This window comes from Ostrinia nubilalis, chromosome 9, assembly GCF_963855985.1.
Source record: "Ostrinia nubilalis chromosome 9, ilOstNubi1.1, whole genome shotgun sequence".
Taxonomy (NCBI): domain Eukaryota; kingdom Metazoa; phylum Arthropoda; class Insecta; order Lepidoptera; family Crambidae; genus Ostrinia; species Ostrinia nubilalis.
Window position 1 is genome coordinate 3,407,960 of NC_087096.1, and position 20,717 is coordinate 3,428,676.

The following is a 20,717-nucleotide window of genomic DNA, read 5'->3' on the forward strand; positions in this document are numbered from 1 at the left end:
TTGTTCATTTTTCTCAGGCAACTTTATATGCTCTTGAACCTCTGCTTTTGTTCTTCGGAGCATATAAGGGGTAATTAATTTTTTCAGTGCAATTGCTATTTCCAAAGCTGTTGCTTCCTGAAGCTCTGTGGCATTTGCATAACCTCCCTGGGTTATAGGATTTGCAAAGTATTCCATAAATGCATGGTGAGTCCCAAGTAGCCCAGGGCTCATAAAATCAAACAATGACCATAATTCTTGTAAGCTGTTCTGCATGGGAGAACCTGTTATCAACAGTTTATGTGGAGTATCAAATTTCTTAACATGTTTACTGACTTGAGTGTCAGGATTTCTTATTTTGTGGCCCTCATCTAAAATAATATAATGCCATTTATGACCTAGCAGATCTTTTGAATATTTAACAACTCCAGCATAAGTTATTAATAAAATTCCATGGGAGTGATGAATATCACGAATGAGTTTATTGTGGTTCCCTGAATGAGATCCAGAGTTGTGCAGAACTGCTATTCGAAGATATGGACACCAGTAGTGGAAATGTGAAACCCACTGGTAAATGACAGTACACGGGGCTACAATAATAGATGGGCCAAGTCCACCCCAAATCCCAGAATCAGTGTTTGATAATCCTGCTAAAAATGCAATTATTTGAACAGTTTTGCCTAAACCCATTTCATCACCCAACAATCCTCCAGATTGCACTTGATGCAATTCCCACAACCATTTCACTCCTGTCCTTTGGTACTTATAAAGTTGCTTCCAAACAAATATAGGAATGCGCAAACCTTGGTCCAGATGTTGAAACTTCTCAACATCTTTATTTCCATCTAGCAAATATTGAATGTCAGCAGAATGAGACTCATTTACTAGATTACCGGTGCGTGCTGCCTCTAAGTTTTCCCTCCATTCTTTTATCCTGTTGTCGTACGAATTTCGGTCACCGTCATCTACGATTTTCTTTAAATTCTTCTTGGGTCGCGATGTAGATGGCAGACTTGGTACAGTTGCCTCATCATCATCTTCATCACACGACGGAAGGTAATCGCTCTCGTCGTCTTCATCCTTATTTTTTGAAGTACTTGGTTGTTCAACTTCTGTGCATACTTGTATTGAAGATTCTTTATTAATCTTGCAGTTTTTCTTAAATAATTGTTTCTCCTCTTTTCTGGATATTTTTTCAGCGGCAGCTCTACTTATTTCTGAAACATCATTAGATCTGCCGACCTTGTGTACATTATGTTTCTTAGCCAAAGCAAGTTGATTTTCAAGATACTTATTTATATCCACCATTTCTACCAATTATTTAAACTTATCTACATTATTTCAACTAAATTGTTGAATGAAATGTCGCCTGCCGATGTTTTTATTTACAAAATCCTTTGAATAAAAATTTATAACACAAGCGAACAAGCGACGCAACATCGATGAAAAAAGTTTGTTTGACTTTTTACTTTTTTTTTGGGGTTCATAATTCCCAGTCCTTGATAATATAAACAGAGCCCCGATTACGGTATTTTTTAACGTCAACAATCCAGACACGCTTCTCGATTCTGCGATACGATTGGTCGTTCAACAGCGTACGTCAGCTGTTTTGACCAATCGTATTGCAGAATCAGAAACGCGTCTGGATTGTAGACGTTAAAAGTTACCGTAATCGGGGCTCAGTATAACAAGCCCCCGTAGACAAAGACGCAAACAAAACGTGACAGTTGTAATTTCGAAATATCTTCGCTCCGACGTTTTTTTTGTTAGTTTCAAAGTTTTTTTTTGTTGTAGTTACTTCGCCCTTCGCCCCGTGAACTGAAGTAAACGTGAAGGTAAGTGAAGGAATTCGATTTTCAAAGCGATCAAAAAGTGCCACTTGTCTGGATCTGAGGCTGGGGTCAAATCAAACTTTTGTCCTGTGTGAAATTTTAAGTCTTGATCGTGCTGAATCTTAAAAGCTGAGCATGTAATTTGTAACAGAGAAATGGTTTCTATTTAGATTTTTTCCATTCGTTCAATTTAGTTTGTGTATATTGTCCTTCTCAACTCTCTGGCCTCGTCTGTGATTTAACAGTCCCAGAGCCATATAAAATAAAAAAAAAACTGACAATTGATTGATTGACATTGACATTTCATCATTTTTGTTCTGTCGCACGATTTCGGTATCGGCTGAGCTATTTTCACACGTGGTTTTAAATATTTTTAAACAAGAATAAAAAGGTACTGTTATTATTATTTATACATTTTACTAAAGATTTATCTAAGCCAGTACCTCACTTTTACAAAATGTGTAGTTTTTATAACCTCTAACACAACCGACAGACTGGTAAAAAAATGTATTTTTTGCTATATTTATAGGATAGCAAAATGCAGAAAGTTAAACGAAAAAGTGAAGAAGTTAATGCTGTAGCTCCGAACAAAAAACCGAAATTAAAATCGGAAAAACATGAAGACAAAAAACAAAATGGGGATAAGAAACAGCCATTCAACAAAAAGCCCCAGAATTTTAAGAAGGGCGGTAAGGATTTCAAAAAAGGTCCTAGAGATTTTAAGAAATTCAAAGATGGAAATGTAAAAGGTAAAGGTTTTCATAAAGATGGTAAAATTACTGGCAAGTTTTCAAAAGAAAGTGGAAAGGATGAAAAACCAATATGGTCAGAAATGAAGAAAGAGAAGAAACAGTTACGGCTTGCGCGCCGGAAAGCCAAAGCGACAGCCGAGGTGTTTGAGGTGTCTCACAAGGCTAAGTTACTTGCTGCACAGATTCAAAGGTAACTAATTTTAGATTTTTTTGTTTATTTTCTGAAATTCAAATGATCACCTATATTTTAATTTAAACCTATCTCTAACTGAATAGTTTGCCTGTTATCTTTATGCAATGTTTACTCTTGTTTTAGGAAAGTAGTGAAAGCAGAGTTTCGAGCGAATTCTTGCAAAGAATTGCACAACTTGCTGAAAGGTCATTACAAGTCCATTGCCCTGACACATGATCTCAGCAGAGTCATACAAGTGCTCCTCAAATACGCTTCTGATGAAATTAAGAATGAAATCATTGCAGAACTGTTGGACCTGGTTGTCAATATGGCCCAGTCCAAATATGGTCACCATGCAGTGAAGAGAATACTGAAATATGGCAGTGACTCCATCCGTCATGAAGTGATCAAAAGATTCATTGGGCATATTGTGTCGTTGGCATCACATAACATTAGTGCACCAGTTTTGGACTATGCTTATGGTGAATTTGCAAACAACAAAGAGAAAATACACATGCAGCAGGAGTTCTATGGTGATATTTATAAAAACGTAAGTTGATAATATTTTCTATCTTACTCACACTACTACTTTACATTACAGACTATCCACTAATTTTACTGTGCAATCAATTTATAATACAAAATTTTAGTTTTATCACTATGAAGAAATCGCTTCCAGACATCTATGCAGAGAAGTCCATGAGACAAGCAAATTAGTAATTAACATGGCAGTAAATTGCCTCAAAATGGATTGTAATGTCGTTTACATTGTATATTGGAAAATGAAAATAAAATGTTTCAGACAAAAGATCCTAAGGTGCAGTGCCTGAAAGATGCCTACAAGGACAGTCCTGAAATGAGGCCAGCCATACTGCAGTCTTGTAAAGCCAATATACAAAAGATTTTGGATAAAAATCTACATGACAGCGAGTAAGTTACTTTCCTTTACAATATTTTGTAGTTATCTTTGCTTATGGCAATTATTATCTTATACATGTAAAAAAACAAGTTGTTAAAATGTGTGTTTTACATTTCAGATTGCTGCACTCAGTTTTGTATGACTATATTCGTGAATGCAGCGCGGAGGACAGAACAGAATTTGTGTCAACACTCAGCCCACTTATTGTGCCACTCAGCAACTCACTGCCTGGCGTCAATGCTGCTAGCATGTGTGTTTGGCAGGGCACCAACAAAGATAAAAAAGTATGGACCATAGTACTATAAAGTCATATACATTTATGTACTAATTTCTCTAAGGTTCTGAATAAGAAAATGATATTTGTAGTAATATTGTACTAAGTAAGTTTTCCTTCCTTTTCAGACAATACTAAAAGTAGTAAAGGAACATGCAGTGCCACTCAGCAAACACAAGACTGGATACAGACTCCTGTTGGCTATTTTTGACTCTGTTGATGACACAGTTTTAGTGAAGAAGGCTATAGTGTCCACACTGGCCAGTAACTTAAAAGATATTGTTAAAGATCATTGGGGCATCATGGTAAGTGTTTATCATAACAGAATAACATTTATTATAAGTCCTGGAGACAAGTAGTGGTTAATTGAATTTTATGTAACACATTGAATAATCCTTCACCTGTTATAGAATAGAATAGAATAAAATAACGTTTATTTTGCTGCCACATGAATACACATACATACATAAAACAAACGGTCAACATTACAGAACCAGTCAAAAGAATGATAATTAAAATTAAAATTAATCGGGACAGTTACTTTGGCGGCGTTGCAGCAGCAAAAAGGTCCCCGTCTCAGCATGTTTCAAGTGCATACCACATGACGCTGATTTTCAGACGGCGGTCGTGGTCTGAGTTGCTCGGTGTATCAGGATATGAGTTTTATAAATGTCAAATTTAATGTCAAGTAGTAGAAGAAATTAAAACAAATAAAAAAATAATAATTAAATAACATTAATATGTATAGTTATGAACAACTAGCTTTCCGCCCGCGGCTTCGCCCGCGTGGAATTTGGTCTGTCACAGAAAAACTATCACGCGCGTCCCTGTTTCAAAAACCGGGATAAAAACTATCCTATATCCTTTCCCGGGACTCAAACTATCTCTATGCCAAATTTCATCAAAATCGGTTCAGTGGTTTAGGCGTGAAAGAGAGACAGACAGACAGAGTTACTTTTGCATTTTTAATATTAGTATAGATATAGATAGATATTAATTATTATTATATCCTTTCAGACAATACATTGGCTAGTGAAACCAAAAGACACAGCCACATTCCACCCCACACTGATCCAGTTTCTCAACGAGGGCGCCAAAAGCGGCACCTCGAAGAAGGACGCGGAGCTTCGCACGGCTGAACTGCGGGAAGCCATCTTGCCCGCGGTGACGGCAGATATCTTGGCCGACCCGGAGTTCTGGCTGAGTGGAAAGGCTATTATGCTGCTGACTGTGGCTGTCTTGTCTATAGGTAAAGATAAAGAACTAAGTTATACAATTTTTAACTGAAGATTCTAATACAGAATAGACAATCTTAGTTACTGTCTACTATCCTTATCTACAGCACATTAGGCTATACATTTTTCTGTTGTAAAACTCCCACTATTTATTACAACTACATCCATTATTACTACATAATACCAGGCCTGTTCATCTCCGCGAGTTTACATCGAAAACAAAACACGCACGATGGCCCACCTACAGGATACTATTCGACAAGGCCTCACATACGAGCGAACATTGACTCACGCACGCGTATTCTTGTGTATGATGGAAGAAAATAAAGAAAATGGTGTACTAAATACTGTGCAGTATTTAACTGCCTAAATAATAATAAAAACACAGAATGTACTTTTTTAAGTTGCCTCAAGACACTGAGAGGTAAATAAGTAGTTAATATTATTCATGATAATTCATGTATTTCCTCCGCCATTTTCCGCAGTTTGGCACCTCACGTCACATCATTTTACCGAAGTCAGCCCTATAGCTTCGGCGCAGTGCCGATCACTGACGTTTGTCAACAAAATGGTGCTTGACTCTTGAGACAGGCTAAATTACACCATATTGTTAATGACATTGAGCATACATTTTTTTAAATATCTTCGCGAAGTAAAACTTCTGTACGTAGTACTTATTATTATTCTGTGGTACTACATACAGAAGTTTTACTTCGCGAAGGAAGGAAGTGTAATTTAGCTTGTCTCAAGAGTCAAGCAAGTTTGTCAGAAGTTTTGTTGACAAACGTCAGTGATCGGTACTGCGCTGAAGCTATAGGGCTGACTTCGGTAAAATGATGTGACGTGAGGTGCCAATCTGCAGAAAATGGCGGAGGAAATACATGAATTATCATGAATAATATTAACTACTTATTTACCTCTCAGTGTCTTGAGGCAACTTAAAAAAGTACATTCTGTGTTTTTATTATTATTTAGGCAGTTAAATACTGCACAGTATTTAGTACACCATTTTCTTTATTTTTTTCCATCATACACAAGAATACGCGTGCGTGAGTCAATGTTCGCTCGTATGTGAGGCCTTGTCGAATAGTACTCTTGTAGGGGGCAATCGTGCGTGTTTTGTTTTCGATGTAAACTCGCGGAGATGAACAGGCCTGGTAGTACTTATTATTATTCTGTGATAATACTAAATGGCTTCAAGCATTCTTCTGTTCAACCCTATAATCAACAGAATATTTAACATTGTAGAATGTCTTGATAAAATTTTAAAATTATTTGCAGAAAGTACAAAAGAAATGTTGCACGCCCTGGCCGAAGTTATATGCCGGCCGGATTGGCAGATCACTGTCGATGGAAAACCGGTGCTGGCGGTCGAGGATGCGGGCATACACATGTGCTTAAAGAAACTGGCTTGTTTGGACAAAGACAAGACTGAGCATACCCTAGGCGAGGCCGTACGTGAGAACTTGCAGGAGGAAACGGTAAGATAGAGTTGCTGCATGACACGATAACTTACTATACCATACTATTAGGTATCCCAACTAATGCCAGACTATTGGATTCAATCAATAGCACAAAATATGTTAACACTATTGAGGCACAATCAAATCAACACTATTCTCTTGATTGATCAATCACCTTTTTGTTCTTTTACAGTTGAAAGCATGGCTGCCAACAAACAGAGGATGCTTCTTTCTCTTGAAACTGATTGAAAATAACAACGAAAGTGTATCCAGTAAAATATTGAAGAAGTTAAAACCTCACACAAGTATATTGAAGCAGCAGACTTCAGAGGGTGCAAAAATTTTGCTGCAAAATATTCAGAAAAATAAATGTTAGTCAAATATACTACTAAAATATTTATTTCATCCTTTTAGTATTAATACTTAGCATCATTCATGATTATTAAAAATTACAAAATAAAAGTTTGGAGCCCCTTAACATTTGTAGTCAGTCAGTCATCTAATCAGTAACAAACTTTCTTCAGTTCCATGTGTGACATTCACAATGTATCACAATAAATTTGTACAATTTACATCATAATGTGCATTTGTGCTAACTGTGAAACTAGTGTAAAGGGGCTCTTTTATTCTTATTTTTCTAGTACAAATGCTTCAGTAGACGGTGACCATACTTTTCCCACTGGTTTATTCTCTATTTTGTTTATCACATTCAGTGCTTTTTGTAATAATTCCTCTTCAATACATTCCATTGTCCTGAAAAGATTGAGATAGTTTGAACATTACACATAATAAATTTCACATTAGAATTTTTTTGGATGGGTTTGCATATCACACAAGTAAGAACACAAATAATTTAAAAACTGTCAAGAGCATAGACTCAAATAGTGTTAAGTTTAACCAGTATTATTACATACCTGTTTGCATCGATTATGTCCCAAGTCTCATCCTGCAACTTAAGATACATTTCTGCGACTCTTTTCTGGAAAGCAAGAACCTCATACCTACAAACAACATAACACTTATAAGAAAGGCTATTCAGAATCAAGTATTATGATACAATTTTATGCTGATTAGATTAAAATCTGACCTTTCATTTCCATATCCTTTCCTTTGCTGAACACTTTCTAAAGGCATTGTTAGGAAGAACACTTTGTCGGGCTTGGGCAGGCCAACGTCGGGTGCTTTACACCAGTCAATATTTAATCCTGAAATCGTAATAAGTCTTGCAAAATAAGTTTTATCTTTGATAGCATAATGAATTAGTGTTTTTAAAAAAAGGAATACTTTAATTACAAGATTACAACACTTATTTACTCAAAAGTTCATAATCTGTATTGCTGAGAGTGCTGTTAAAGTATTTTAAAAACTTAAATTGTAATTGCCATACCTTTAGCAGCAGTAAAAGCAACCCCTGAGTAGCAATACCTATCTACTATTACACTAATGCCCTTTTCTAAAGTCTTCATTATTTCATTGGCCCTTTCCCAACGATTTGCTGAAAAGAGCAGATGAATAGTCTCATCTGATAGATTATTCTGGAAAGTTAAAAAACAACATTAATAATTAAAGTAAATAAAATAGAACTCAATCATATTTCTGAAAAATATGTTCTTCTACTTGTCAGCCAGAAAACGTGCACGCAGGCAATTTATGTAATTATAAAATCATGTAAAATTACTCTATATATTATTTACCTGTGACTTCAAATAGCTATCAATCACTTTACCTATTTCTGTATTACGTGCAGGAAAATTAGTGGCCTCTGCTTGAATATCATGTTTTTTCAATCTCTCAACTGTAAACATTATTCGTATGCATTTATTTACATTTAAAATAGCACAAGATCTAGAGAGAAAAGTATCGTTAGTTACCAAGTGCTTTACACTGCGTTGACTTCCCAGTTCTGTCCAACCCTTCGACAACTATTAGGGCTCCTCGATTTATTTTCATAATTAATAAAAACAAGCAGAATTTAGATAATAAATACAGAAAACGCTACGAAAGATCGTAGGTTATTTTGGCTCTTCAATTTTATCAAAAGTCAAAACAACCACCAAAAAAAAAAACCGCCGCCGACAGGTGACAGAACCAACGAGCTATCAATAATATGGAGGCACCCATGGTAAAATGTAAAATATGGGTTTCGTTTTTTGCCATTTGGCTACGGAACCCTAACAACAGCTGTGGGTCTTTTTATAGATGACCCACGCTGAACTGTCCCACCAAACTCAATGACAGGGGGGCGCTACCATCGTTCAACTATATGGTTTCCAACATGGCTAAAATCTGAACCAGCGATCCGGTATTGACGGTGGCGCCCCACTGTCAATGTCATCGACAGGACAGTCCAGTATTTTGGAACTATACCCAACTGGTGGAGGGTGAGACATGAAAAAAAAAATTTGCAATAGCTCGTTCGCCAGCTATCTAACGCGTTGCCGTTACTGTTTTGGAACTAATATGGACACAATGCGAAACATCGGCCCCTTTATTCAAATGTCAAAACGTGACAGTTGTAATTTTGAAGTCTCTTCGCGGAGTGAAGTTACAGCCGCCATTTTGTGTTCTAACTTTAGTTAAAGGCACGCTTATTTTGTATGTATGATCCACAGATATGGATTAGAGTAGATACAGCAAGTTGATCGTCAAAGCGTGCCATTCCGATATGTCCAAATGGACATACATGGTCGAGTGATGTTCATGTAATCCGATTACAACAATCGGTTTCGATGATTTTACGAGGACAGTAGTACGGACACGGTAGAAAGAAGAAATTATTTACGGATTGAGAATTGTTATTAACAGCAAAAGTAACAAATAATTAATTAGAATAAAGTAGCAGTAGAAGAAGTATAAAGTAGCATTGTTTTTAATACATTTATCCTGCGATGTACTCTTAAGAGTTAAAACCATGGTCCCTGTATGTGGTGCACTCATACCGATCCCAAGGAACCGTACTTACTCATAACAATAAGACACACACTGATGCATGTATTCATGCACTTGACAAATTTATGTCTTGAAACGCTGGTAGGGTAAAAAAAAAAAAACGAGATTTGACGATTTGTAAGAATTAATTTTAGTGTCCGACCGAAACAAGTTTTACGACCGAAACCGAAACCGAAAACGAATTTCGGCAACGGTGTCTATTTCGGCCGAAACCGAAACCGAAACTTCCTTACAAGGCTCATATTTTGAGGGAAAAATAAAGAAAACGTTATTATAATCAGTCAGTCTTTATTGTTTTCTCTTTAAATTGCATTAAAATTGAACTTATAAAGTGCCTTTTTACTTTAAAAGGTATCAAATTATGTATTAAAAAAGAAAAAGAAGGATTTATAGTCTAGATTTTTTTTATTACTCGCAATATTCAGGACATCTACATAACCCGTCCCATGGTCGGGTCTTTTACCTTAATAATTTCTCAAAACAAAATTGGTAGTAGGTACGTAAGTTAGTATCTACTGTACTTGCCACTTGGATACCTTGGTGATAAATACTAAAATGAACTTTGAAACTCTGAATCCATAATATTATCACCATGAAATGCACTATAGTCATTACTAACTACTTAACTAATATTTGTTTACGTATAGCATTTGCGAACCAAAAAAAAATACATATAGGTTAGATTAAACTTGATTATACTTTTATCAGTCATATTGAATTTTTTTTTTATGTTTACACCCCCTATCCACGAGTAACATAGGCTAAATTTTATTTTGGAAAAAAATAAGGGTTCCGTAAAATATGTATGTAGATAATGTAGTCCACGCGCGCGAAGCCGCGGGCGGAAAGCTAGTATGTTATAACGACATAAAACGAGATAAAACTTACCAAATTCAAAATAAATCACTCGAAAACTCGCCACCACAACAAAACAAAACTAACAGCAAACAAACAAGCGAGCGAATCACGACATTGGCTCTGATCGGATTCATTCACTCATTCAACGCGCCGAACATGACCGATAACAGCGCGGAAACTCCCGAATGCACATTCGGTTTCGGTCGTAGTTTCGGCAAGTTTGCCGCCGAAAACGAAACTAAACCGAAACTCGTGTTTTTACCGAAACTCAACCGAAAACGAAACCGAAACCGAACATTCGGTCGGACACTAATTAATTTATTTTAAAAAGGTAAATAAAGATGTTTTTGGTTTTGTATTTAACAAATTATCAGTTTTATCGGAATTAATTAATTTTTGAATCGAGTCACACGATATCATTCGATGACTTTGCAAATGCAGTACGATGATACGATTACTTTTACGTTGCGGCAATCACTAAAATTCGCTAAAATGACACTAATGACGTTTAAAAAGTGGCACGCTCGGCTTCATACAATTTTTGACACATGCTGCATCTATCCATATCTGTGGTATGATCAGTCCCTCGAGTCCCTCCCACAGATATGGATTAGAGTAGATACAGCAAGTTGATCGTCAAAGCGTGCCATTCCGATATGTCCAAATGGACATACATGGTCGAGTGATGTTCATGTAATCCGATTACAACAATCGGTTACGATGATTTTACGAGGACAGTAGTACGAATACGTAGAAAGAAGAAATTATTTACGGATTGAGAATTGTAATTAACAGCACAAGAAACAAATAATTAATTAGAATAAAGTAGCAGTAGAAGAAGTATAAAGTAGCATTGTTTTTAATACTTAACCTGCGATGTACTCTTATGAGTTAAAACCATGGTCCCTGTTATGTGGTGCATTCATACCGATCCCAAGGAACCGTACTTACTCATAACAATAAGACACACACTGATCCATGTATTCATGCACTTGACAAATTTTTATCTTTAAACGCTGGTAGGGTAAGAAAAATAACGAGATTTGACGATTTACAAATCGTCAAATCTCGTTATTTTTACGAATTAATTTATTTAAAAAGGTAAATAAATATGTTTTTGGTTTTGTATTTAACAAATTATCAGTTTTATCGGAATTAATTAATTTTCGAATCGAGTCACACGATATCTTTCGATGACTTTGCGAATGCAGTACGATTATACGATTACTTTTACGTTGCGGCAATCGTTAAAATTCGCTAAAATGACACTAATGACGTTTAAAAAGTGGCACGCTCGGCTTCATACAAATTTTGACACATGCTGCATCTATCCATATCTGTGGTCCCTCCCTACGTTTATAAACTAATGAACAAAAAAGATAGTCTGTGGTTGACTTTTGACATTTTGCCGATATGTTCATTCATCATTCGTTCTTCCTGCCTTCCTTTGTTTTTCAGCCGAAGTTTTTCCTTTTCAGTTTCAGTCAGTTCGTTCGGTCAGTAGCTATTTCCCTTCAATTTCCCATTTTCCTTCTCATTCACAGATTCGGACCGCAAGTGAAATGTGAAGTGGCGGCAGATGTGCGTCGTATTTATTGTAAAAATTATTTCTTTTGTTTTTTCCAAAGCAATCATTTAAAATCATCATGAAGAAAGGGTATAAAGTTGCAGACGTTAAACGCGAAAAGAAAATCGGCGTCGCCGCTGAAAATTTGGAGGAGTTGATAGCGAAATCTCGGAAAAAGTTAGGGGTGAGTTTTAATTTATTTATTAAGTGTTCCCCTTTCGGTTAAATAAGTGTTTAAATTGTGTATTTCTTGTTTATTGGGGGCGAGTTTAATTTATGAATTTGATTGTTGGTTCCTGGATAGGGATGTGTGTCAAGGGCAGCAGGCCTTGACATATCGCGGTACCTTGACCCATTTTCTGTTCCAGTTCAATGTCGAGGAGGCGGGGGGCTGCCGGCTCTTCGTGGCGGAAGACGGGACGCGCGTGGAGGATGACGAATACCTGTCCACTCTACCGTCGCAAACTCTCTTCATTCTTCTGAAGAATAAAGAAACTATGGTCACTGGTATGTTAAAGCTGCTCATAATGATGGTCATGTTCTTTTTTTTTTAATAAGACTGAAGTTTAATGCATTAATTTTAGTAGGTAACAAAGTAGGCTGCGGTTTAAAATCTGAAATATTTCCCTCTTTAAATTAACTTAATTACCACAAAGTTAATTAATCACATTTTCTTTTTCCATTCCAATAGTCTTTATTCAGCTATGTTCAAGACCTGAAAGGTAATAAAAAAAATTTTTAGCATAAAAAGTTTTAACAGAAAGAATCTTTCAGATTTCGACTTCTACTACAACATGATCCGGTCAACGAAGAAGGAGTTCATCGACACAGGGGCAGCAGCGCAGGAGTTCCTCAGTACTGATGTCAAGGAGAAGTTCAAGGTGTTCCAGCGCTACATCGCGGCCGCTAGTGACGCGCGCACCATGCTCAATGAGCGCGCACAAGACCCGGGCTGGTTCGAAGGTAAGAGAGAGTCTGTATACACAAGGGCAGCAGTGCAGGAGTTCCTCAGTACTGATGTCAAGAAGTTCAAAGTGTTCCAGCGCTACATCGCGGCCGCTAGTGACGCGCGCACCATGCTCAGCGAGCGCGCGCAGGACCCGGGCTGGTTCGAAGGTAAGAAAGAGTCTGTTTAAACAAGGGCAGCAGTGCAGGAGTTCCTCAATACTGACGTCAAGGAGAAGTTCAAGGTGTTCCAGCGCTACAACACGACCGCTAGTGACGCGCGCACCATGCTCAGTGAGCGCACGCAAGGCCCGGGCTGGTTCGAAGGTAAGAAAGAGAGAGTCTGTATACACAAGGGCAGCAGTGCAGGAGTTCCTCAGTACTGTGTCAAGGAGAAGCTTAAGGTGTTCCAGCGCTATATCGCGGCCGCAAGTGACGCGCGCACCATGCTCAGTGAGCGCGCGTAAGACCCGGGCTGGTTCGAAGGTAAGAAAGAGAGAGTCTGTATACACAAGGGCAGCAGTGCAGGAGTTCCTTAGTACTGTGTCAAGGAGAAGCTCAAGGTGTTCCAACGCTTCATCGCGACCGCCACCGTAAAAACTCTACTGTCGTCTACTGCTACTGCCCTAAACCATTATGGTAAACTCAAAGTGTTACGGCATAATCGCCACTAATTCGGTTTCCTTTCAATACGGTTTCCGTCCATTCAACGTGCGAGATTTGATGCTTACTAAGTTGGCGGGGTATAGTAGTGTCAATTCCATAAGGTCCCAAAGTCTTAATGGTTGACGCGTAAGTGGGTTAAGCCCCGCTAATGATCCAGCGAGTAAAAGGGATCTACTTAAGTAAATGAATATAAGGGAACCAGAAACTCCTACAATCATTGTGTAAGTGTAAGTACCTATTTCACAAAGAATTATTTGTCTTATTGACGATTATAGACTTAAATAGCACAGTACCGTTATTTGCGACAAAGTCGACTTACCTAATCCTAATGAGAAAGGACCTCCCTATCCATAATTATTATTATTATAAATGCGAAAGTAACTCTGTCTGTCTGTATCGCTTTCACGCTTAAACCACTGAACCTATTTCGATGAAATCCACTGAACTGATTTAGAGATAGTTTGAGTCCCGGAAAAGGACATAGGATAGTTTTTATCTCGGTTTTTGAAACAGGGACGCGCGCGATAAAGTTTTTCTGTGAGACAAAATTTCACGCGGGCGAAGCCGTATTTTATAATCTACCTTACTGAAATTCGTCTCGAAGTAAAGATTGTTAGGAATATTTGTAAGGATCGATAACGTAATATTTAATAAGCTTTAACTCATCAGAATGTTACTATAAAAATAAATACACTATCTGACCCACGCGTGTAGATAAGCACAATGTAATTTAAAAAGAAAAATCCTTTTAGAACAGGCTCTTAGGCGCTCGATTGAGTAAATGGGACGCTTCGGCCGGTCTATTTTACGCTACGGCTGCAAGATATTACATACTCAATATCTTTGTAGGGCACTTTACCCATCAACCCTATAAAAATAGAGGTCTCGGCGTTAGGTCCTGTGAGGGTATTCTTGTAAGGTCGCGCCTTTATTTTCCTAGCTATTTCCTTAAATTGGTAAGGATTATAGCTGTCGGGGTCGGTATTATTTCAGGAAGAATTGAGGCGATCGCCAGGGGCGCCAATGTTCAAGGGCTCGGCTGTTAGGAGCTGCTATTATACCAATATTATGTTATATCCTTTATTATGGTTATATCTGTGGGATGTAGCGACGATTTAGGTTCCCAGCATAAAAAATATTATGTGCGTAAAACATCTTGAAGGCAAGCGATTTGTATGAGGCATATTCCTGTCCATTTCCGCGATCCCATACAAATTTTGTGCGCTTTATGTGAATAGACCTTTTTACTCACTAATTTAAAATTATTTGAATTATCGACCTTTCTCGAAAGGAATCAAAAGGAAGGAAGGAATATCTTTAATAATCTCCTATTCTTCCAGGTTTGGAGCCTTCGGAGAAGACGAAGGAACAGTCAATGTCGAAGCGCGTCAAGGAACGAATGAAAGGGTACTACTACAAGACGAAATCCGCCCTCCAGGCCTCCGAGCTCTACATCAACACCAAGAGCGGCCGCGGTAAGAAACTCATCGACCAGTTCCTAGTAGACCTCCGCAAAATACTCGAGTCCAACAAATATAACGAGAGTTACTTCAACCGTAAAGCGGACCAACACGCTCGCATCTGTAACGATAGTGGCCTGTTTGAGTGCGGCGGACTCTGGAGCAAGGACACGTGCTCTTACGAGGGCGATCACGTCATAAACCCTTACAGGAGCCGCGAGGAGCGAATCATATTCCAGACTTGGAATCTGGACCATAAAATCGAGTTATCTAGGTCGATAATCCCAAACATACTGAAGGCGATCGAAGGGTTGTACAACGGTGATATTAAATGTATAACGTGCGAGGCTGCTTTCAAGCAGGGCACTGTGGAAGCCGATAGGTACTACATAGAAATATTTACTCGGGAGAACCTGAAGCTGGTTCACATTGTGTGCCATTACAAGGGCCGGCACGACGCCGATTCTGACGTGTACACCGTTTGCAAGAAATGTATTCGTGCTCAGAGCATCGAGTATAACGCTTAAAACGGCTTTTTCTTTGGTAAGAGCGATTGACTGATTTGCTGTTGATATTTTGTGCTATTTTGTAATATTTTTCTCTATTTAGATCTTTGAAGACCTTTTATTCACTAAAAATTCAAACCGTGTTATAAAACTGTCATGCAAATGAATACGTTGTAATTTCTGAAATTGATTTGACTAAGATGAAAAAGATTCAGTGTTTTGGTAACTATGTATGACTGTTTTAATTTTTAAGAATAAAAGGATTAGTTATTAAGTGCAACATACATACAGGGGCGAAGACGGTACGATGTTAATAAAGGCATTACAAAGTCTAAAAAATATGTAATAAACAGAAAATACTTAATAATTGAATGAAAAACGGCGATTTGTGTAGCTATTCTCAGGATAATTTAGAATTATTACCATTAGCCGGCGCTCGGCACTAATGAAGTATGTACTCCAACCCGGAAAATGTTCCTACATTTCTACCTGCATGTTATATTTTAGCCTATATGTTACAAAATATTATGTCGACTTAATTTAATTTCGTACCGTCATCACCCCTTATCTACATATTTTGAATAAATATTTCTCACTACTTTTTGTATGGTTTATAAATACTTTGCTATAAATTAATTATGTATTCGCATTTTTATATTGTGCCAAAGACTTTTTCCTTACAATTTTGTTATTGAAATTGTATTGTAACTCTTGTGAATGTACTCCTACTGCAGTTTTCTGTAAGAACTAAATAATCTAACGTAAGAAAAGTTATGGAATTGTAGCAAATGTAGATAAAATTATGTAGCCTTTTAAAGTAGTGATTATTTACAATTTTAAATTATATTGTTAATGTTGTAATGTTTATTAGACAAGACTTTTCTATTCCTTAATTGATCTCCTCTTCCCTTCGTGTTTAGATGTAAGTAAATACCTACCTATTAAAACATGTAATAACACTACCGTAAGTGTTAAAAAAGGTAGAACATTTTTTAATCTCAATTATGTATTGATTTATGTATTTTTTTATCTATTTAATAATTTGTGTCATCAAGTTTAATTGATGATGAAGACGTATGCAGCCAATGGCATATCGTGTTACTAAAATGTTCCAAACCTACATAAATGTAACTTTATTTTGATATTAAATTAATTTATCTTGTATGTGACAAGTACTTGTCCAAAATGGCTAACAAAATTGAATACATTACCTAAATGTAAATAATATGGTAAGTGTTCCAATTTGTTAAGGAAGAGGGAAAGGACACAAACGTTTAGCCAAGTTGAAACATGATAACCTCATTTTAAATACAGGGTTGTAGATAGCCGTATCCAATATGAATGAGTAGGTCATCTTCATAGAAACGCACCGAGCGCGGTTTGTATGTGAGCGCGCCAATATACGTATGCGGCGCGCACGCACACACTGACAAAATTCGGCGCAACCACGACTGGCTCCCCGCCAAATTTTGTCAGTGTCTGCGTGCGCGCCGCATACGTGTTGGCGCTAGGGTTTGCTCCCGGGAAATCCCGGTACTCATTTTTCCCGGGAATTCCCGGTAATCTAATCCTTTATCTAGTTCCGGTACTGACGATGCAATTCCCGGGACTTTCGGTTCTTTCGGGACTTCAATAATTTATTTTTAATAACAATTTTTTGACTAGATGCCATCATCTTTTTACGTTACACACTATCAACAATAATGAAAAAATATTAATAATGTTCCTAATTCATTAGGTACTATCCTTTTAAGACTGATTGTTTTATCTGATTGTACTTAGATACTACTTATTATTTCTTTTAACAGCGTGTTTTTTTATAAACCTAATTTAGTTAATTTATGTTTTGTCCCTAAGAGTAGGCGCACACCGTTGATTTTTCGTCGGCCGATAGTTTAGTCGGGCAGTTAATCAGTATGGGCATGTATGGGAGTGCGCACACTACGCCGATTCGATTTGGCCGATTCTTCATACAAATTAAAATCGGGCACAACTATCAGCCAACTAAAAATCAACGGTGTGCGCCTACTCTAACTCTTGTCGCTGCCAGTATTTGACATTGATAGAAAGTGAGAAAACATATTTTAACTAAAATAGGTTGATTAAACAATTGTTGCTTTTTATGAATATGGCGGTTATGATTTTTAATAGGCATTTTCTAGTTTTGTCGTGTTGTGTAACTGTTTGGACTGATTTATTATTAAGGTAACAAACCAATTGAACTGAACAGAAAAAGTTTAATATTTTTGTTAACCTATTTACATTTTTATTAAAATTACGTACAAATTAGGTAATTTGTTTTAATAAATAATAACCATTCACGTGGGTACCGAATTTCCCGAATTTCCCGGTTTTCCCGGTACTGGCTTAGACCTGGTACCGGGAATTCAGTAACACTCCTTAGTACCGGGACTTGCAACCCCTAGTTGGCGCGCTCACATACAAACCGCGCCCGTACGTTTCTATGAAGATGACCTACTCTGATTTATAAGTGCAAGTTATCATATGCATTCGTGCCGGACATCGACTAGTTTCTTGTCGCATCTAGATTCTGCCAACGACTTCTCGCATGTCGTCATTCCACCTAGTTGAAATCCTACGTCGCGATCTTCGCTCAATAGTTTACAATCAAGATTACGTACGATTAACAACAAGTACCTGCAACGAATGTAAATGGTAATTCGCGCTAAAACTCTTTCAAAATTTATCGATTGTTCGTCTGACGAGCACAAGGTGCCGCCATCGAATTTATAGACCAACGCCGTAGCCTCTCAAAGATGCTTTACGTCCAACTCTTCGGTGGGTAGATAGATAGATAGTTACAAGGAAAGGTACTAAAGGCTTTTTCCTCTTTTACAAGTTTGATAGAGCTGAAATTAGTCTGAAAAATAATCTATTGAATACCAACTTCAAACGAAAAGGAGAAAAAGCCTTGATGAGTAATGGATTGACTCAAACTTATTATCACAATGTGATTGTTGATTTAAAAATTCTAATTAATTATTATTGGTTAAATATCATAGTCTATTTTACTAGTGTAATGGATCATTAACTGTTGCTTCTAAGGAATATTCATGATAAGGCTTGTTTCACAGTCGTCAGATAAGAAGAGCCCTATTACAGAAGTCACGCTTTGAATCCATCAACAATAATACATTTATTTTACCGCATTGTCTCAGACCAACAAAAAAGCGCAATAAGAGCTACTATCATAGCTGGGCACCGTTAATCAAATAGTTAACTTCGTTAATCGTTAAACCGTTACTAAAAAAATTAACTTCGTTAAACGTTAAAACGTTACATTTCGGAAGATTTAACGCAAGTTAACGTTAATCGTTAATCCGTTAACACGTGATAATAAAACGAAAAAAATAATTGTATGCAAGGTTCAAATAATTTCGAAAGCTTGTATCGCGCATGGAATTTATTCCTCTTTTATGTTTGCGCTGCAAGTTTTCGAAATTATTTGAACCTTGCATAAGTACAATAATTTTTTTCGTTTTAGTACAACTGCCTTTCAGAATAAAAACTTGTTTTTAAAAAAAAAAAAATATTTAATTATAATTTTATTATACAGGGTGTTAGGTAAATGGGTATAACACCCTGTATACTTTTTAGTTGTATCTCAACTCAATCTCAGAGCCTTGGTACAATTAGGTACTATACAATTTAGCACCAAAGTGCTCGAAAAGGCAAATCCAACAAAACCCAAACTCGATAAGTTTCCACCGTTTTCTTTAGGAATTCCTGTGGCCACCTCGTGACTCCATCATATGGACCCTGGACATCATCTAGTACTAAAGTGCTCGAAAAGACAAATCCAACGAACCCAAATTCGATGCGATTCCGCCGTTTCATTTAGGAGTTTCTATGGCCACCTCCTGACTCCATCATCAGACCAGCTCAATGGTACTATAACATTGCATTGTCATCGTACTTACATAAGTATACCAAATTTCAGCTCAATCGGTTGGGGAGAAGTGGTCTAAAATTCAGTTCTAAATAAACAAAAAAAATGCATTTTTTATATCGTTGCGTTAGTGATCTGGTTACAAAAACTGTTGTTTTGGGTTCTAGAAGTTCTGGAAGCCCGAACGTACTTGTCAGAATGCGTTTTATAATGTACTATAACATTGCATTGTCATCGTACTTACATGAGTATACCAAATTTCAGCTCAATCGGTTGGGGAGAAGTGGTCTAAAATTCAGTTGTAAATAAACAAAAAAAAATGCATTTTTTATATCGTTGCGTTAGTGATCTGGTTACAAAAACTGTTGTTTTGGGTTCTAGAAGTTCTGGAAGCCCGAACGTACTTGTCAGAATGCGTTTTTCAGCGTGCCTGCTGTATCTTTCTGGTAAATAGTAGGTACTAGATTAACGATTAACGGACTTAGGATAATTTAACGGAAGTTAACGAGTCCGTTAACATTTTTTAAGTTAACTTAAAAGTTAATCCGTTAATAGAAATGTTAACTTCGTTAATTAACGATTAACGGATTAACGAGTTAATGCCCAGCTATGGCTACTATACAGGGTGTTAGATATATGTATGGATCTTATTTTTTATAGCAATGTAAGGTAAACCTCCCTTATACTTTTTCATTTAGTTTTTAATTATTATTGTTTTATGGTAATAGTGTATTTTAAATTGTAAAACTTCATAATAATTTACAAACATTTTACGTTTAGGTATAATGATTTTTGGGACAGATATAATGTTCTCAAAACCTTGTCTTACATCCTGTAAAAAACGATGACACATAAATAAATAATAATCCAAGAGTCCTAAAAGTTAACAAGTAAGTTTGTTTCCAAATGCGCGACCGACCCAAGACTTCGTAATAGGGCAAGATTTTAATAAGTTTAAATGTGTTCTGCATCCCTCGGATAGCGCTTATCCCGCGGTTGTGAGACGACCTGAATATAATATTTAATAATTATAAGAATATATTATCAAAATCAAAAAAATCCTATTTTGTGACAATTGTACCTAATTATTTAGATAGACGACATCAATAGCAATATTACTGTGTAAGTAATTATGTACTATTATAGATTCAGATGTCGATGTAAATTATTAGACAGCAAAAAATTTAATGTTGGACTTAGAAATATCCGAGAGTAGGTTTGTTTATGTAG

General features: G+C 36.8%; 3 protein-coding genes across 3 annotated transcripts; 2 read left to right on the top strand and 1 right to left on the bottom strand.

Annotated features, from left to right (window-relative positions):
• The first annotated feature begins 2,101 nt into the window (after positions 1-2,101).
• Positions 2,102-7,011, top strand: LOC135074415 (protein penguin). Its single transcript, XM_063968702.1, has 9 exons — positions 2,102-2,202; positions 2,341-2,753; positions 2,880-3,285; positions 3,538-3,665; positions 3,773-3,938; positions 4,057-4,233; positions 4,946-5,177; positions 6,445-6,644; positions 6,820-7,011. The coding sequence occupies exons 2-9, from the start codon at positions 2,350-2,352 to the stop codon at positions 7,000-7,002; spliced, it is 1,896 nt and encodes a 631-aa protein (XP_063824772.1). The 5' UTR covers positions 2,102-2,202; positions 2,341-2,349; the 3' UTR covers positions 7,003-7,011.
• Positions 7,010-8,770, bottom strand: LOC135074418 (thymidylate kinase). The gene is made up of 6 exons (XM_063968706.1): positions 8,498-8,770; positions 8,321-8,421; positions 8,014-8,161; positions 7,714-7,831; positions 7,541-7,627; positions 7,010-7,379 (listed from the first exon to the last, which is right to left on the bottom strand). The coding sequence occupies exons 1-6, from the start codon at positions 8,574-8,576 to the stop codon at positions 7,256-7,258; spliced, it is 657 nt and encodes a 218-aa protein (XP_063824776.1). The 5' UTR covers positions 8,577-8,770; the 3' UTR covers positions 7,010-7,255.
• Positions 8,771-11,887: 3,117 nt separating this feature from the next.
• LOC135074910 (DNA fragmentation factor subunit beta) lies at positions 11,888-16,140 on the top strand. Its single transcript, XM_063969283.1, has 4 exons — positions 11,888-12,184; positions 12,369-12,507; positions 12,775-13,116; positions 14,952-16,140. The coding sequence occupies exons 1-4, from the start codon at positions 12,080-12,082 to the stop codon at positions 15,596-15,598; spliced, it is 1,233 nt and encodes a 410-aa protein (XP_063825353.1). The 5' UTR covers positions 11,888-12,079; the 3' UTR covers positions 15,599-16,140.
• The last annotated feature ends 4,577 nt before the right edge of the window (positions 16,141-20,717 follow it).

What these genes read in the sequence shown, in the direction of transcription:
- LOC135074418 (XM_063968706.1), bottom strand. Translation starts at nt 8,576, where the DNA reads ATGAAAATAAATCGAGGAGCCCTAATAGTTGTCGAAGGGTTGGACAGA. An exon ending in ATAGCTATTTGAAGTCACAG is followed by an intron (nt 8,162 to 8,320) that starts GTAAATAATATA and finishes TTAACTTTCCAG; the next exon opens with AATAATCTATCAGATGAGAC. An exon ending in TGCTTTTACTGCTGCTAAAG is followed by an intron (nt 7,832 to 8,013) that starts GTATGGCAATTA and finishes TTACGATTTCAG; the next exon opens with GATTAAATATTGACTGGTGT.
- LOC135074415 (XM_063968702.1), top strand. Translation starts at nt 2,350, where the DNA reads ATGCAGAAAGTTAAACGAAAAAGTGAAGAAGTTAATGCTGTAGCTCCG. An exon ending in ATGGTGATATTTATAAAAAC is followed by an intron (nt 3,286 to 3,537) that starts GTAAGTTGATAA and finishes AAAATGTTTCAG; the next exon opens with ACAAAAGATCCTAAGGTGCA. An exon ending in GCACCAACAAAGATAAAAAA is followed by an intron (nt 3,939 to 4,056) that starts GTATGGACCATA and finishes CTTCCTTTTCAG; the next exon opens with ACAATACTAAAAGTAGTAAA.
- LOC135074910 (XM_063969283.1), top strand. Translation starts at nt 12,080, where the DNA reads ATGAAGAAAGGGTATAAAGTTGCAGACGTTAAACGCGAAAAGAAAATC. An exon ending in TAAAGAAACTATGGTCACTG is followed by an intron (nt 12,508 to 12,774) that starts GTATGTTAAAGC and finishes AGAATCTTTCAG; the next exon opens with ATTTCGACTTCTACTACAAC. An exon ending in GGACCCGGGCTGGTTCGAAG is followed by an intron (nt 13,117 to 14,951) that starts GTAAGAAAGAGT and finishes CTATTCTTCCAG; the next exon opens with GTTTGGAGCCTTCGGAGAAG.